The sequence below is a fragment of the Condylura cristata genome, unplaced genomic scaffold (genome assembly GCF_000260355.1).
Source record: "Condylura cristata isolate star-nosed mole 26May11 unplaced genomic scaffold, ConCri1.0 scaffold00023, whole genome shotgun sequence".
Lineage (NCBI taxonomy): Eukaryota > Metazoa > Chordata > Mammalia > Eulipotyphla > Talpidae > Condylura > Condylura cristata.
Genome location: NW_004567124.1, coordinates 32,919,770 through 32,937,936, shown reverse-complemented (window position 1 = coordinate 32,937,936; position 18,167 = coordinate 32,919,770). Strand labels below are relative to the sequence as shown.

Below are 18,167 nucleotides of genomic sequence, written 5' to 3'. Positions count from 1 at the left end.
GGCAATGTGAGCGTTCGCGGCCGGAACCGTGGCCAAGTCCCTGGGAGGGGGGGAGGGCCGGGGGGCGCGGCAGGCCCGCCGGGCAGAGCCTCTTTGTCTGCAGAGCAAGGGGTGTGGGGCTTTCTGGGAGTAATGTCGCGTCTAGGGAACCCGCGGGGACGGTTCGGAGATCCAAATCTCTGGAATAGGAGTTTGGGGAAGCCGAGGCTCAGCAGCGGGGAAGGGCAATCGGTCCCTGATGGCGCGGCCGAGGACTTTCCCGGGCATGGGAGGGGCGTGTGGCTTAGAGGCAGGGCCCTAGGCTCCCGCGTGGAGACGCACTGCTCGTGGACCTTCCACCCAGTTGTCACCTCTTTTCGGGTTCCGAGGACGAAGAGGCGGGCTGCCCGGCGGGGTACCGGGAAGAGTGAAGAGTTGGAAGGAGAGGCTGGGGGATGCCACGGCGCACGGGTTCTGCGCGTTTGCTCACGGCGGGAGAGCTTCCCTAGATCTCAGGGACTAGCCCCGCCAGCGCCCCAGAAACCTCCAGGGTCCCGGAGTCGAGGACAGACCCCCTTTCCCTTGTTCTCTTTCCAAGGATTCGGAAAGAGGGCTGCAGCGTGTGGGCAGCCGCGAGCATGGTGGCCAAGCCAGACTAGGACGCTGACTCCCGCGGGCCCCTTGGGCTATCCCCCCAATCCGTCCCCCACATCCCACCCCCACCCACCGCTTTTGTTTCGCGTGTCTGCCCGGGGAAAGCCAGCCCTTACCCCCGCCTTCCACCCTGGAGAGTCCGCTCTGGCAAGGGCTGGAGCCCGAGCCACAACGGGCATCGGCCGACGTCTGGGGTCGGAAGCACGACTCGGAGTTCAGCCTCCAAGCTCAGTTAGAACACTGCGTGCGTGCTCGCTCAGCGCCGCCCTACGCGCAGGAGCGGGTCTAATGTCTCTAACGCCTAAGTAATAACGGTGCAGTTACTGAAGGGCTGGGGATGCGAAGACACCACACCCGCCGCCCGCGTCTTTGATCATTAAAGAAACAGGCACCTCATCAGGTGCGTGGAAGTAGACATGGAGACAGAAAAGATTCAAGGTACCAACATGTCAGCGCCGAGAGCCCAGATTCGGAATCCACATCTAGAATCTGGGTAAGGATTTTTGACCAGCGCTGAGGTCTCGACTCTAGGTAGACCCAGGGGCAGAGATCTCAAAGACCAGACAGCACTCTTGCGGATCGACCTCTAATTCTGACCTCACTCATCCCAAAGGTCCGGAGTATGGAACAGTTAGAAACCCGGGGAATCCGGGGACTAATTCCCCTGCCTCTGCTGTGCTTGGCGTCGGCCCCAGGTCTGGCCCGTGCGCTCCCCCTGCTGGGCACTACCTGCCGGTGCAGAGGCCGTGGGCAGTGACCAGCGGGGACTGGCCGGAAGCCGGGAGCGCTGCCCAGAGCTGGAGCAGTCCTTAATTCTGCAGTCCTGGACGCCTGCCAGTGTCCCAGAGTGCAAGACAATAATAAGAGCTAATTGTAGCCATTGTATGTTCTAATTCATACCTTTTCTCCCCTACAGAACAGAGAAGTTAAGTAACTTGGCCAAGGTCACACAGGTTTGAGGGGAGGTCTGCTGCAGAGGCCGGAGCAATCTTGTGTCTTCCCCACCTCCCCTTAGCCCTGCCCCACTGTTTTTTGTCACTACCCCTCTCCACCCCCCCAACATGGTTTAAGTCATGATCAGGAAACTACTATTATTATTCGTAAAGTTTTCTAGCGTCATATACTTAAACCCACATTCTACTGTCGAAGTAAGCCTATTTAGGAAGACAGACCTGCAGCTGCAGCCTTGGTGGAAGTTTTTAATTAAAGCCACCGTCTGTTTAAGTATTTATGGACTCTATGACTTTAATTATTTTCTAGGGAAAAACAAAAACTCCACATTTGCATCTGGGAAGACTGTTGATTTCAGAGGAAAGTGGCAACCTGTGGCAGTTTGCTGGAGGCAATAGCGAGGAATTTCCTGAATGGTTCAAATGAAGCTCGACATTATTAATAATCTGGGATCCAGTCCACGACCTTCCTCCCAGAGCTTTCATGAAATTAGCTTAACATGCTGGCAAGGCCCTTTATTGCCATCAAAATTAACGACAGCTCTTCCAGTGGCATCTCATGTAATTATCTGCGTCTGGGCTTGTCTCACTGAAGCTGGAGAACTCCTGCCTGGAAAAGCAACGCTGCTATGCTTAGGAGTGCGTGCTTAGCTGATCTCCCCAGCCCAGCAAAACAGCTTCTTCCCAAGGGGACAGGGTATGCACCTCCAAGGCAGGGTGAAGCCAGGGAAGGGATCCCAGACATATCCAACTGCAGATAATAAATTCCCGTCTCAAAGCATTTGAAACTGTTAAGTGCATCACCTCACAAGCAAAAAGTAGGTCTGGTTAATTCAGGTTCTTTCTGTCTCTCTCCTCTGCCCCCCTCTGTAACAGGGTTTCAGCCCAAGGCTGACGTCCCTGGGTACGATCAGACAGTTTCAGCAGTGGCTGGGATAACATGCTCCCTAGTAACAATAAGTAGTCTACAGAGTCTGGATTCTCTTTCCAGAACCGACTTCTCCTTAGGTGTTAGGATTCTCCACCTCTGAGCCAATCACTGGCAAAGGGTAGGGACTGACTTGTTTAGAGTAATTTTAGAGTAGACACTACAAGCAAGAAATCCCCTTTAATTAGGAGGGTCAGGGAATTATATGGTCAGAATAATCTGTGTCCAAATAAACTGAAATGAGAGTGAATAAGGCATATTTACAATAAACGACAGCAGTCACCCTTTATGTAGAGATTAGATAGCTATGTCCTCAGTCTGTGAGCAGGATCAGGGCTGAGTATGGACCAGGACTGGGGCTCAGGATGTTGCCAGGTTTAGACCCCGCTGTTGACCAGGATCAAGGCGCTCTCGTGGGTAGGCATATAAACTAGAAGATTCTCTGCTTTCACAGAATTCTTGAAAGGCTAAAAAGTCTGTTCTTGAAAATGCCTCTGCTGGCATCCAAAGCTATTTTGGGAGCAGTGGAAGCTTCAGTCTTTCATTGCATATTGACGAACAAGAAATGTTTATGAACTCAAAGCTGTTCTACAGGACTTCACATCCTGAACATGTCATCTGGTTCTGTGGCAGAGGAGAGAGGCACTTCACTCTTGAGGTGGCAAACAGAAGGGAGAATTCTACCTTGATCTTACTAAGAATGCAGAGGCAGCACACAGCTGCCAACGTCACACCCTCATTGGGTGATCTTAACAACTCTGCTCTCTCTGGTGTTTTCTCCCCTGTGAAGATGGGTGGGAGAGGGTGCTCTGAGGTTTTTCTGGGGTGCTGATCTTTCCCTGGAGGTTGTAATTACAGTTGAGCTGGGCCCTCTCAGGACCTCTGCCAAAGCTCCCTGCAGGTCTAGTCTTATGAGGTCTTATGAGGACAGTTTCTTTTTTTTTAAGATTTATTTATTTATGCATACAGAACTAGGGTATAGGCTAGAGGTGCAGGGACAGTGAAAGGATTCACCAGAGACAGAGTGGGGAGCAAAACAGGTAAAGGAAGTACACTGCTGAGGGGAGCAGGCAGGTCAGAAGAGGTCTGCTGTGCCATGTGGGTCACCTCCAGGGCTGGTGATCAAACTCACACTGAAGTGGCTATAGCTTGCTTGCAGTGCTGCATTCTAACCCATTGCGCCACAAGGGAGGGCCCATCTTTGGGCAGTTTTTTTTTTTTCCCTCTACCATATTACAACCTGTCATCTCAAAGTCAGCAGCACACCTAGGCTGGGTGTTCCTCCCCCAAACTATTGCTCACTTGCACTATGGTTAGAGAACATCCTGCTTCCAAGCAGCTCCCAAGGCCGTTCACCCAGTAGAATTTAAGGGGGCAAGGAGCCAAGGTCATTAAAGGTTAAATCTGATCACTGATGATCAGGATCCTCATGACTGGGCCTAGTAGAAAAGGCCAACCTCCCAGGGCCTCTCTTGGGGGAGGGGGGTAGTATAGTGGTGGAGGGGAGGGAGAGAAGGCCAGAGGAAGCAGGTGGGGAGGAAACCGGTCTCCTCTGGTAAGACTGACCACTCCTCCCTGACCCGACACCCTCATTTCCCCATTGCTTGGTTTCATCAAAGAACCACCGAAGAGAGGCCACAGGAAACACCGAGCCAGGATCCTCTCTTCTTGGGGTCGTCCCAGCAGAGCCCCATGAGGCTAAGGGCATCTCTTCCTCCTCCCTGCCCAGACTCAGAGCTCCCAGGCAGTCACCAGAGCCTCCTCATCCACTGCCCCCATCAAAGCCCAGGACAGAACATCATGGGCACATTCAGCAAAGAATAGACTGAATTTCCTCCCTAGTTACCTTTAGTCTTTCACTATCAACAGGCTCTTCATTTCTTTCAGAGATGGTTTCCCAGAGTAGATCTGAGATGAGAAGCCACGTGCCTGGGCTTGATGGTGGAAATGGCTGAGTAGAAATGTGGAAGGAGAAGGGGAAGGGAAGAGGCGCAGCTGGGTGGGGTTTGGGGACCATGTCAGGTCGCAGGAAGCTCTGGCCATAATCACACCTGAATGTGTCCCAATTTTGGCAGAGAAGCTCAGCTTCTGGCTCCCATAGACACACAGAAGGCAGACAGGAGCTGCCTCCGAGACTGAAACTTCCAGGCACTTCCCTCTCTCTCTGACGTTGTCAGTTAGCTGCAGTGGCCCAGGGACAGAAAGTCAAAGGAGAGAGCTGTAAGAAGCAAGGCACAGGCCAGGACAGAACACGGTGGGCGGTGTCATTCACACCACAGGTAGTCACTGTCTTTGAGTGTTGTCACGTGCTGATCTGGCCATGGGTGTAGCACGATCCAGGCAGATGCTGTCTCTGCCCTAAGAAAGCTGGTAGGCCCTGTACCTCCCACTGTGTTCAGATCACCTCCATGTGAAACTTGGGGCTCTGGAAGGCAGAGTTTCCTGATCAGGTTCCATCTGCTCCTGTAGGCCACCTGGGACCAAGTTGGTAAGGCTCTAACTGAAGAACAGACAGGAGCTCTCTGTCAAGGCACATCAGAACTCCGGGCTGGGTGGCTCTACTCCCACCCCTTTACTTTATTGGCAGGGAGACTGAGGTCAAGAGGGAAATCACAGGGATGGGCGTGCTGAGACAGTCCCCAGCGTGCAGCTTTTCTGAGATGCCCCTCCAGAAGTGCGGGCAAAGTCCGGCTGAGCTCATTGACCACTGGTGACCTTGCTGGCTAGGAGGCCCTAGGGGTTCCTGGACACAGTGTCCTCTCTGATGTCTGTTCCGGGTGGGACAAGTGTTCCCACTCCAGATCTCCTGTCTTAGCCCCTGGCTCTCCCGCACCCCCTCCCACCTCCCCCAGTGCTCATGAGCACCAGAAGCAGAGGCTTGTTGGGTCTGGGAGATGCTGATGATCTATAAAAGTAGCATGCTGGCCCCAGCCAGGCCCACAGTGACAGCATCCCCAACAGGACAGCTGGCAGGGGCAGAGATATGGAAGAAGGGGACCATTCCTGGGGAGGAACAACAGTGCCTTCAATACTGCCCCAGACAAGCCTGGTTCCCATGGCCATTCTGGGGGTACGATTCAGTTTAAAGGGTCCGGCGCAGGACATCAGGGCTTAGAGGCTGTCGCCACAGTTGACTTCCTGTGAGATTTTGGAGAAGTCTTTCTCTCCCTCTGGGCCTCAGTTTCCCCCTCTAGCTGTGAGGCTAATGGTGTTTCCTCAGCAGGACAGTGGCTCAGACCTGTCTCATTCTACCTCTCTGCTCAAGCCTGTCCCTATCAGATCCCCAAGGGCAGGGCCCATTCTGGCAGGACCCTCCCAGGAGGGGAGTCTTCAGGCAAGTGTCCCCACCCCCCAAAGCAGCTTCCCCTGGGAGGCCAGCACTGTGGGCTAGGACAGCAAACAGGGCAGCCCGTCTCCCTGAGCCCTTATCTCCAGGCCCAGCTGGAAACTTGATGTATTTATTAGCTTCTCCCGGCACTCCTCCTTCCGACCCACATCTCTGCCAGGGCGGCAGGCAAGAAGTGACCTTCCAGCAGATGGCTGTATCTGGAAGCCAGGGAGGGAGGGAGGGATGGAGGGCCCTGCTATAAATCCTTCCAGCTTCCAGCCTGCAGGTGACCCCGGCGGGGTGGAGGAGACAGTCAGGGAGGCTTGGAGACACAAGGACACCCAGATCCTAAATGGACAGAACCAGGAAAGAGGAGGACAGAGGAGAACAAGGGGGGAGTAAGGGGTGAGAGAGGAAGGGAGAAAGAAACCCATATTCTCTCTGGGAGTCAACACAATGACTAGTGTGTTGGATCTAAAGGGATTTGTTATTTATATATATATATATTTTTTAAAGATTTATTTATTTATTCATACAGAACTGGGGTACAGGCCAGAGGCTCAGGGGCGGCGAGAGGCTTCACCAGAGACAGAGTGGGGAGTAGAACAGGCAGATCGACGAAGTACACTGCTGAGGGGAGCAGCGGGCGGGTCAGGAGAGGTCTGCCACGCCATGTGGTCACCTCCGGGGCAGGCGGGATCGAACTCATGCGGAAGCGGCTTTAGCTTCTTAGTGCTGTGCTTTGACCCGTTGCGCCACCAGGGAGGGCCTGTTATTTATATTTTATCACTAAGTTTTATGTGCGTCAAATCATTTAATCCCCACAATTTTTGCCACATGTATTTGTAGAGATGCAGGGTAAAATTTTTCCAGACAAGCCAATTAACATCGGATAGATTAATAGGAGAAAAGAACAATTCTAATTAAATGCATATGGAGATGCTACATGGTTAGCAGTACTTTTTAAAAAGAAAAGATTTATTTTTATTTATTTATGCATATGAGAGCTGGGATGTAGGGCAGAGGTGCTGGGTTGTGGGGAGTGTATGGGAGGATTTACCAGAGACAGTGTGGGGAACAGGACAGACAGAATGACTGAGATACACTGCTGAGGGGAGCAGCGGCTGAGACAGGAGAGATGTGTTATGTCATGTGGGTCAGCTCCCTGGCTGGGATCAAACTCACGCTGCAGTAGCTGTGGACAGCTTCACAGTGCTGAGACTTAACCCCTTGTGCCAGCAGGGAGGGCCCAGCTATTGATTTTTGAGTAAAGGGGACAGACTGAGGGTTTATGCCCAGAAGTAAAGGATGGGAGAGGGACCTGGTGCTTCAAGGGGGTGTCTGGAAGTGGTGGGGGGGGTCGTGATTTCACACGCTGAGAAGAGGCTGCCGGCATATGACAGAACCTTGCCTTTAGATATTCTCCCAGAAAAAGGTTATTTGACTCCAATCTAGGTAATCTGCATTCACCCTCTGCTGCCTTCTTGCTGCCTTTCAACAAGGACAGAATCATTCAACCCTGGTGCCAGCCAGGGCTTTATGGCTACAGAAGCTCAGGAGAATCAGGCTGTGTGTGGGGGTTGGTGAGGGGGCGGAACACTAGCCCTGGGCCCTCCGGGCTCAGCCTTTGCAAACACTGATTGGACAATCACCCCCAAGGCACTGGATCTCACAGCTTCTCCCATCACACTTGTTTGGCTGGCACACGGTGTGGACATTTTCTGTGGTTAGCTAGCTAGCTTTGGCTATCAGGTTGGGGATATTTATATCGTAAACCGGTTTCAGTACAGTCTGCGCAGCTGGTCTTTACAGAATTCCTCTGGGCTGACTTTAAGGAAGTTCCTTGGGCCAAGAATGAGAAAAGTTTCCCCTCACTTGTCAGCAAATGCATCTCATAAGGGCACATAGAGCTTTCCAAAGTGTCTGTTTTGTTTCTTTTGGGAGGAGGGGCGTCAGCTGAAGTTCTGAATGCTTCTCACAATAGAATGAAACAACTGCTTGATTCAGGCCCCAAGAATCTAAGCCTGACACCTGGATTTGGAGACAAAGACAAATGATGGTGAGGACCCCAACTCTCCCCCAGCCCCAAGTTCAGTGGGCCAGGCCTGAGTCCAGGGCCAAGGCCGCTCCAGGGAAGTTGTCCACAGAGACTCCTGCCCACGTTCTCTTCCATTTCCTTGCAGCTTGCCCCCCCATGCCACCTGTGGACTGAGTCATACAGAGGGGTCAACACCTCCCTCACACTGAACACCTCACTGCATCTGGGGCTCACTCTAAATCATGAATTCTCAACAAAGCTAATATCACCCCTCCCCCCCCGAAATTCATTGTGTGCCTGTGGGGGGAGGCGAGTAAGGGGGGAAATTAGCCAAGGGGTCCAGCCTTCCACAGGCCCATGTACATGAACAAACACCAAGTATCTCTGAGTCTGGTAGAAGTAAAACACATTTTATTTGCAGATAACATGATCTTGCATGGAGGAAATCCCAAGGTATACAGAATTAAAATTCCTTGGTGGGGGTGGAGGGTGTCCAAAATGAGGGCCAGCGTCTTGTGAAGGGCATCTTGGGGGGCACTATGGGGAAAAAAGTTTAAGAAGCACTGCCTTAGAACACACAGTTGGGAGACAGTCAAGCAAGGGATGAGAAAACAGGGGTGTGAGCTCTCTGAGGCCTGCATTTCCCATCATGTGAGACTGATAGACAGGAGGGTACAGGAAAGGGAGAGCAGGAAACACACCCCTAACCTTCGAGAGTCCCCACAGAGTGGTCTACACTCTCAGGCTCCCTCCTGGGCACACTGCAGCTCTGCCACAGGCAAGTTTAACAACCTTGAGCAGGCGCCCAACCTTCCTGCTCTCCCATTCCTCTGTGGGGTGAAGGTGATGTCTTGGGAAGGGGGCCAGCCCCTGGCTAAATGAGAAAATGGTGTGACCCTACTGCGGTCCTGGGACCCAGCCCTCCTGCCCTGGGCCGGTAAGTCAGGCCAAGTCCCTGGCGAGTGCTTCTAGAAAAGGTGCTGTGGAAGGAGGCAGACTGCACATGGGGTACCCTATTAGGGGGTCCTCCTCAGAAGCTCCTATGCTCGGTCCACAGTGTCATGGGATTTCCAGTTGGCCAAGTAACATACGCCTACAGCCTGAGAACAACTCTAACCAGATTCCTCATTACCTTCCTAATTGCGCCCCTAGCAGTAGTCACCGGACATGATCAACTTCAAATTCTAACCTTAGGGTTCACGACCCACCTCTACCCCATCCTTACCTTAATTCTAAAACTTAGGCCCTAGGCTTAGTTCTAATAGCCTAGTTTCCCCCAAATTAAGTCACTCAATCCCAGATCTTATTTTACCTGTTGCCCTTCTGAGCTTGTAGTCCTTTTTTATTTTAAGATTTTTTTTTTTAAGAATTATTTACTTATAAATACAAGAACTGGAGTACAGGCCAGAGGTGTGGGGAGGTGCGAGGATTCACCAGAGACACAGTGGGGAATAAAACAGGCAGATCAACTGAAATACACTGCTGGGGGGAGCAGGGGCTGGTCAGAAGAGGTCTGATGGGCCATGTGGGTCACCTCCCTGGGAGGGGATCGAACTTGTGCTTCAGTGGCTGTGGAGAGCTTCATAGTGCTGTGCTTTAACTGTTGGGCCACTGGGGAGGGTGGCCCAAACTAAGATTTGGCTTTATTTATATATACATACAAGAGCAGGGTTATAGGCCAGAGGTGAGGGTGATAAGATGGTTCACCAGAGACAGAGTGGGGAGCAGACACTGCTAAGGGGAGCAGGCGGTAAGACAAGAGAGGTCTGGGGGGTGGGGAGGTGGGGGTCATGACCAAGTGGTTGGCTGTAGCTTAATAGCTGAGACATTAATCCCTGTGCCACCAGGGAGGCCCCTGGGCTTGTAGTCCTTAATATTTGTCCTTTAGGGCCCCCCCTGGTGGCACAGCTGCAGCACTGCAGCACTGAGTCTGATCCATGGCCCGAGAGGACCCACAGGGCCTGGCAGACCTTTCCTGTACCGCCTGCTGCTCCCCTCAGCAGTGTACTTTATCCATCTACCTGTTCTGCTCCCCCTCTGTCTCTGGTGAAGCTTCTCACCACCCCTGCCCCTCTGGCCTGTACCCCATTTCTGTATGCATAAATAAATAACTCTTTTTTAAAAAAAAAAAACAATATTTGTCCTTAAACAACAGATTTTTAAAATGTATTTACTTATTTTTGTGTAGAAGAACTGGGGTACAGGTCACAGCTGTGTATGTTGGGGAGGGGGTTAGGAGGAGCGTTCATCAGGGACAAGCCAGGGGCAGAAATATACTGCTGAGGGGAGCAGCTGGGGAAATAAGACAGGTCTGCTGCGCCATGTGGGTCAGCTCCCTGACCCAGGATGGAACTCAAGCTATAGGGAGTGACAGCACCGAGACATAACCCCTAGGCCACCAGGGAGTCCCCTTAAGCCTTTCAAGATTCCCACTTTAGTGTCATTTTGAGAGACTACTGTCCAGAAATCAGTTTTGATATGCTTGCTATACTTTTTCTAATAGATAATGAAAGTGAAATTGTTAACATTTCTTAAATGCTTCTCCATGCCCCATCTACCTAAATTTATCTGCTCCCCTCCCCTCCCCACCACCAGAAGAAATCTGGGCACTTTCACGAGGACTGGATTTCCTGTGGGGCCTAACCTCAGACCATATCCACCCATGTGAGAACCTCGCTGCTGGACCCAGCAGGCTTGCGGCGCCCTCTGCTGGCCAAGCATGGGAGCAGCTTTGACGGAGCTTCCTTCTGGGCTGGGTCCACAATGCTAACTAACCTCTCTGACTTGACATTGGGGTTCACCAACAGTGGCATTTCCTTGATGGTGAGGAGAGAGGAAAAAGTTGCCTTCCTATAAGGGGGTAGTGCAGGGCTGGGCAGAAAACTGTTCTCTGCTCCAGTCTATGTGACTATCATCACCCCTCTAGAGACACCTTTGCCCAGCTCCTCCAGCCTGGTGGAGGCCCATGCCCTCTGCCTGGTTCCCTGGGACCCTGGCACTCCCACAGTAATCTGCTCTGTTCCAATCTTATTCTTTACTCCCTTGAAGACAGATTTGTACTTTTTTTTTTTTTTGGTTAAGATTGTAGATCTGCTTATTTTTCTTCTGTGAACTTCACTCACACTGTCGTCTTGCTTGTCTATGAAATAATTATTTGAAAGAATTTATTACAAAGAATCAGCTTGTAAGAACAAATTTGTGGTTCAGGTATTAATAAAGACGATGGCACAAACATCTTCTGATTGGCCCACCAGATGACAATGATCCGTATCACCCCATTTTACAGTCAGGGCCTGTGCGTAGACAAGTGTAAAGCCCCGAGACCAGGCTCCCGGGCTGGTGACGATGGAAACGGTGCCCTGACTTCCAGCCAGCCAGCTGGATCCATCCCAGTGGACTGATGTCAGTGAACCTGAGAATTCAGCACAGAGAGCATTTGGACTTACCCGGTTTTGAAGCCAAAGGGTCAAGCTGAGAGACTAAAACTCCAAGGCCAAATTTGGGCGTGTAAGCCAGGTAGGCAGGGTAAGGGTGGTGGCTCTGATCAAAACGCATTTGCCAGGCAGCTCATCCAGACACTGCCTGTGCCAGGAGCGCCCATCTGTGACGTGGAGACAGCGGTGCAGTCTGGCCCCTGCTTATATCGCGGGCTGTCCCACCTCACCTGGGAGGGGCATTTGCCACCTGGACTCCAGACTATGTCCCTGGGCTGATGGGGACATAGACGAGAGCTCAAGACTACCCAGCAGAGGCAGCCAACGTTCCTGGGCTGCCTGACCCTCTCTGGGAGGTTATTCCCATGCTCTTCATTCTGGAGATGATCCCAAGGCAGGCCCACCCTAGTCTCCCCACTTAGAATAGGGGCTCACATACTTGAGACCCTCAGCAGTGAGCGAGGTGGGCCCTTGCTCAGCTCTGCGGGGTCTCCAAAGTTCTCTACAAAGAAGAGCTGTGCCCACAGTGCCCAGTCACCCATGCGGGCAGCAGGACCTCTTTACCAGGCCAGACTGTAGACTGTGGCTCCCCCAGGTGGGCTGAGCTATATATGATCAGCACGCCAGACTTTTAAGACTCATGTCTTTATTAAAGGCTGCAGAAGATTCTCTTTAGTGAAACCTTCCAGTCACTCTGTGTAGACAAGTGTGGATGGAGCTGGGAATCCGTGGGTGTTGCTCAGCCCCAGGAGGCAGGATGAAGGGGCATAAGCATGGCCTTATAGCTGCCAACACAGCCAGGCCCCCTTTCCTGCACCCCTCAACCTGTTTCCACAGATAGTTCCAGAGCCATCACCTGCTTTAAACCACAAGTCCTATATGAAGTCCATTGGAATTTACTGTCTGAGCTAGTCCTCCCCACACAGTAAAAGTTCCTGTATTCCTATCTTCAGAGATCCCACTGATGGGGTGACTTCCACATGAAATCCAATGCTATAGAGGTGTGGGGGGGCAACAGGAAGCCCATGAAGGGGGAGGGAGGGAAGGAAAAGGGTAACAGTGCTGCTAACCCGACAAGATGGCCCTGACATGCCTGTGGTTTGTGGCCAACCCCTGGTGTGACGAGGTTGGGGACCAATGACTGGGAGCCAGGTTTCAAGAATGACGGATGTCTTGTCCATGACCTTCGAGCCCAGCTGCCCACCTCTAAGACTACGAATGGCAGAGCAAAACCGAGGCCTGCAGCCACCTGACTGGTCGGCCCACTTTACAGAGAGGGATGCAGGGGTTCGGAAGTGGCCTCTTCCTAAGCCACACGCACTGCACACGTATGCAGCATCAGGACCAGGATCCACACTGCTGCTCCTCCCCGAAGGGCAGGCTGCCGGGGTCACAGCCCCCAAACTTAGGGGCCTCAGCATCACCTACCACAACAACTCGCTGACCCCAAGCCAGGTCTGGGGTAGAGGCACTCGGGGTTCCCATGCCATACTACACACTGAACAGCACTGGGCTAGAGGGCACTCCTGGGGAGGGGCTGTGGGCACAGAGGGCAGAGGGCATGCTGAGACAAGTGTGGCCTGAGGACCAGGACAAAGCCTCAGGTGAGGGGAAGGTATTTCTGTGGCCGGGAGGAAGGAAGCAATAGCGGAAGAGTGTGACTTCGGAAGCGGGGACAGGCATGGAGCCCCAGCCTCTGTCCCTGCTCATGTGAGATCCTTAGGACAAGAAAATGTCCCAGAGGGAAGTGAAGAGAGCTGGCTTCTGCACAGGCAGAGACAGGGAGAGCCCAAACTCAAAAGGGGCAGTTTGGTTTGAAAGGCACTTCGGGAACCCGTGGGCAGCTAGTGTTGTGTCCATGAGCGCGGTCGGGTGGTCTCCTGCAGGCAGTAGCCAGGGGTCAGGGACGAGCTGCAAGGACACCTCGGAGGGGCGAGTCAGGTGGCTGGGCAAGATGAGGCCACTGAGGGAGTCCAGAGGCCATGTCTTCTTCCCCCACTAGTCTGGCTCCTGGCGGGGGAAGGGGGCAGGATCTGGTGAGCTAACTCCCTGACACTCCTGAGCCATGTGGGTTCAGGTGACCCCTAAGAGGGTGACTGATCGGCCTTTGTGGGGCGGGGATGGTATCAGAGAAGGGTAATTGGTCCCAGAGAATGAAAACTGATTCTGGACCAAATGACAACCAAGGACTTGGGCCAGGTCCTGGGAATGCAGCACTAGGTGGGGCCTGGCTCAGGGACCCCATCCTTCTGTGGCCCCAGAGATTCCCATCCAGCATCCCTTCCTCTCAGCTCTGCTGGGGGGTCCTTTCTGACAAGCTGTGGCCAGCAACAGGGCCGGAGAGGCCTCCTGCCTGGACGGAGGCTGGACTTTCCAACAAGCCTTCAAAGTAGGCACTCAGGGCCCTCAGGTTGAAGGCGGGCTGCGGGGCGGGTGCGGAGGTGATCTGTAGACTCAGGAAGTGGCTGAATTTCTTCAGGCCACCCTGAGGGTCCCTGCGGTGTGCCCTCAGCAGCTCCAGGAAGCTCACATTGTGAAGGGCCAGGAGGCGGGCCTCAGCCAGGGGCAGGGCAGCTTCTCGCACCAAGGGCTGCAGGGATGCAAAGCACTGCAAGTTGCTGAAGGAGTAGACATGCTGTGCCAGCTGGGGGCCCGGGGACACCTCGAGCAGGCGACACAGGTCCCGCATGGTCAGCACCGCGGCCAGGGCGCTGCGTTCACTCATGTTTCTCGCTAGGTAGGTTCTGGCGAGGCACTTGAGTTTGAAGCTGCTGGCCCCAGGCACCCGCTCCCGGATGAGAGGCAGGGCAGCCAGGAAGCCCGAGATGGCTTCCTGGAACTCCCATAGCCTGTTTATGTCCTCCAGGGCGCGGAAGAAGTTGGGGAGGCCGGGCCCCCACAACTTATAGCAGACCAAGATGGGGCGGCGCATGGTGCCCAGGAAGCTGAGGAAGTGCTGCAGCCCCACCTCCAGAGAGATGGCCTTGGAGTAGACGCTGAAGGCTTCGGGCTGGATGAGCACGCGGAACTTGCTCTCTCGGTTCACAGCCGCCAGCTGGCTAATCTTCTGGGCTGAGCAGGAGAGAAGCACAGGGTGAGGCCCCAGCCGCCAGAAGCCACTGGGGAGTGGGGCAAACCGAAGGAACTCTAGGGCTGCGGACACCCCATACAGACCCTGCCTTGCAGTCCGTGGGCGGGAAATAAATATCAGCCGTCAAAGGAGGCTCTGACCCTACCTTGCTCGCCTACTGGGAGTCTAGCTGGCAGGTGGGGGTTCCGCCACCTGCCCGGGGCCACCTGGACCTCTGGATCCAGGTCCCTCCTGTCTGTCTTCTACCTGCCTGGCCCACTTCCACCGAAGACCCCTTGTTGTTTCCATCTCGCACTCTACTCCTCGCCCGGCCTCCACTCCCATCAATCACTGGGCCCGTTGGCTAAGGCACCAGCCCAGACGGAACCCTGGGGCAGGCAGGCCTGTCCCGTCAGCTCAGAGTGTGGCTCAGCGCCTCTCTGTGAGATCTGCCAGTGCCTTCCAGGTGCTCCAGGGTGTCTCTTCTGCCCGATGTTGAGTCTATGCCAAGGGCCAGGGCCCAGGCCTGGGTCTGCTAGTTCAGGGCCAGCCCTGTGGGGAGTTGAAGGCCTTGTGAAAGAAGAGGTCTGATTTTGCTAACCCCTGACTGTGCCGACCTCCCCTGCTGGCCCCTGTGGGGTGGGCCCCAGCCTCAGAAGTGTGCAATCACTGCCTAAGGTCTATCTGGGGTTAGGAGGCTCCTGGCAGTCACTCCTAGTTTGTTTCTGTTTAGAAGTATTTTCCCAAGACTTTCTGAGGCAACTCAGGGAGACACTGGACTCACGCCTTAGTTGCTGTTCAGGGCAGGCTACCCCTGGGGGTCCCCGGGAAGATGTGGTACTCCTTGACCAGAGTTTAGCAGCTTCTAGGCCTCACTGATGGCCCTGCCTGCACTGATCTTGGGGATCAAGAGAGTAAGCCCCAAAAGGGTGGGGTTGGTCACCACAGAACCCACTTTCATTGTCAATCTTGAGGTCAAAGAAAACCAGGGGCCTGTCTTCTGCCTGGGGGTCAGCCAGGCTCTCATCCAGGGCCCTGAGGGAGCTGGGGCCCTCCAACTGGAGGTCACTGGACTCGCTGCTGCTGTCATTCAGTTCTTGAGAGGGCTGCAACACAGAAAAACAGACAGGTCAGTGATCAGAGTGCCAGAGGAAGCACAGTGGTCATGTAAACAAGTGACGGGAGCAGGTGTTGTGGGCATGTGTGCACGAATGTGTGTGGGGTGGTAGGGGGAGAGGGTACGTGAACAAGCATGGCTGGGGCCTCTGCGTGCACGTTGGCGTGAGCAAGAGAATGTGTGTGCATGGGCCGATGTGAGCACACACGTGCACATGAGGGCCGTGTGGGACCAAAGCACATGCAGGAGCAGGTGGGAGGCTGCGAGCACGTGGGCGAGTGTGACGTGAAGTGCAAGTGTGAGGTGGAAGCAAATGTCAACTCTGTGCGTGTGTGTGAATCTGCGAAGTATGTTGACCCCAGTGTGTGTCCCCGTACAAGAACCTGTGCACCAGTGTGGGCACGGGGGAGTGTGTGACAGAGGCTCAGGGAGAGACCAGGTCATGATGGGCACAGCTGCAGGTGTCTGCTTCTCAGGTAGCTCAGGTAGCTCTTTTCTGAAAAGACCTAGGAGAAATATGAAGCTGGGACAGGAGGAAGGATCCTCATCCAACACCCCAAAATGTTTCTCTAGAATGGACCAGGAGCCTGTTTTTTCCAGTCACCAAAACCAACTGAGGTCTGAGATGTCCTGCCCACCATGTGTTTGGGGAATGTTCAGCCTTGAGAAAGCCACATCTATGACTCAACCTGGCAGAGGGAGCAGTGAGGGAAAAACACCCAGAGATTTGTTGCTCCGAGTCAGAGGCTGCTCCAGTCTGAACACAGAGACTCTAACTCCTCCAGGGTCAGGGCCAGAACACTCAGTCCTGGGGCTAGAGATGAGGAAAGGATTCATCTCTGAGAGTCACTCAAGGAGCTGGGGTTCAAGTTGGTGTCCATTGCTCATCTGTACAGCAGCCAAACCTACACATTCAGTCTTTGGTGGCCTGCTCAGAACCTTCTGGAAGCCCACCTGTAGACATCAGCCAGAGACCAGAGCAGTGCAGCTGCATTCTTTCCTCTTTGTGGACAGTCTCCTCTGGCTGGGTGATAGCTGGCCCCACTTGCAGTTACCCGAGGCCTCTAGCTAACATCCCCGGTCTGGAGATAACTTCTAGCTCCTCCCAGCTCCAGGTGAAACATTTGTTTATCCAAAACTTCAGTCCAAAGTGAAGTTATGACTGACCATAATTCAGCTAAAATGAGCTGGCCTTTCCTTGGTCTGGCTAATTTTTACTTTATTTGCGTTTCATGGCCCAACTACCGCAGGCTCCTCATCACCTTGCTCCAACTGCTGACACACTGGGAATCCAGCTGGAGCTGGTCTGGCTTAGAGAAGCTGTGAATTCTGGGACTTTAGACATAAGGACCTTGTAAGAGACTGTCAAAGGCCTTGCTGACCATCTCATTGGCTGCAACAGGAGTCAAGGGTTGACTGGCTCTGAGTCCATTTCGTTGCTTCTCTGTAAGGAGCCTTCTGTGGCATCTTCCTGGCAGTGACTGACAGGTAGATGCAGACCTGTGGGAGAACCCAGATGTCCTTTCCTCCAGGCAGTGGTGTCCTCACACTGAGCCTGGTAGAAAGACCCGGACTCCCCTTGTTATGTTCTCTCTGGGACCTCAGCTCCCTCTTGCCAACAACTCAAGAGCCATCTCCTTGGTTGGGTCCTTCCTGCTACCCACTGAGGTGGCACTTTGGTCTTCTCTCTTCTTCCCCCCTCTAGTTCAAAGATAACGGCAAAAGCCGACGCTGTGGCCCTGTGCGTCCACCTGTTTCCTTCCTTCTAGCAACCTCTCTGCAGCCTTCAAGACACAGTCTTCTCTTAGGGTCAGCTCTTCCGAGAGGTGAGCTCCCTGGTGAGCAGGGCAGCTGCATCCTGGGGCGGACTCCCCATCTTTCTACTGGAGTCATTTGTCCTGACCATCAGCCTTCGTCTGAGAGCTGCCCATTGTCCTGGAGCCATTTTCTCTCTGACTGTCATAGACATGTCCCTTGAAGATCCCACTGGTGGCTCCCTCAGCAAAAGGCCACTCTGCAGGACTGGCCACTGGAAGGAAGGCTGGATCTTCAGTCCCGACTCCTCTTGGTCCAACATCTTCCTTGCCTGTGGGAGCTCCCATGATGATGTATGGCTCCCCACTGGGCCATCTCACTGGGACCTTCCCACTGCACTCCCACCAGAAGCCAACTAAAAACCCAGCTCCCCCCCTGCCTTAAAGCACAGCGACACAGCCAGAAGTGCCAGCACTGTAGGCAAGCAGCACTTAAAGCGCCCTCATGTTCCACCCAAGCTCCTCAAGTGAGTGTGTGTGTCTCTAAGCAGGCAGCAGAGTGACAGTGGCACAGACCAGAAACCAAGGAGCCAGAAGAGGTTGAGATTTGCTTCAAGCACAAGGACTTGGGTGGTGAGGGAGAGTGCGAAATAAGAAGAAAAGCAGTCCACAGAGCCCATGTGTGAGGTGTGGGGACTGGAAAGTGAATAGCAGGGAGGATGCTTCAGGGAGTCAGCAAGGATACAGGAAGGGAGAGCTAGTGCAAGACCACGAGGGTGCAGAGAGGGGGGCTAGTGAGAGACAGTGAGGGTGCAGGAAGGGGGAGCTAGTGAGAGACTGAGAGGGTGCAGGGAGGGGGAGCTAGTGAGAGACTGAGAGGGTGCAGGGAGGGGGAGCTACTGAGAGACTGTGAGG

At 53.8% G+C, this 18,167-nt stretch overlaps 2 protein-coding genes across 3 annotated transcripts in view; both read right to left on the bottom strand.

The window, feature by feature from the left end:
- The window catches only part of ISLR2 (immunoglobulin superfamily containing leucine-rich repeat 2), a 7,985-nt gene extending 7,133 nt beyond the window's left edge, over nucleotides 1–852 (bottom strand). The window contains exon 1 of the mRNA XM_012728779.1: nucleotides 750–852. The gene's annotated coding sequence lies outside the window, so the exon portion shown is untranslated. The remainder of the gene's footprint in view (nucleotides 1–749) is intronic.
- Nucleotides 853–11,823: 10,971 nt separating this feature from the next.
- The window catches only part of PML (promyelocytic leukemia), a 66,389-nt gene continuing 60,045 nt past the window's right edge, over nucleotides 11,824–18,167 (bottom strand). Inside the window, exons 8-9 of one of the 2 annotated variants that reach the window (XM_004687967.2) lie at nucleotides 15,337–15,487; nucleotides 11,824–14,383 (exon numbers count right to left, since the gene is read on the bottom strand). In XM_004687967.2, coding sequence (XP_004688024.1) covers nucleotides 13,599–14,383; nucleotides 15,337–15,487 — 936 coding nt within the window. In that variant the 3' untranslated portion in view covers nucleotides 11,824–13,598. The remainder of the gene's footprint in view (nucleotides 14,384–15,336; nucleotides 15,488–18,167) is intronic. The other variant, XM_012728757.1, reaches the window with a different exon arrangement.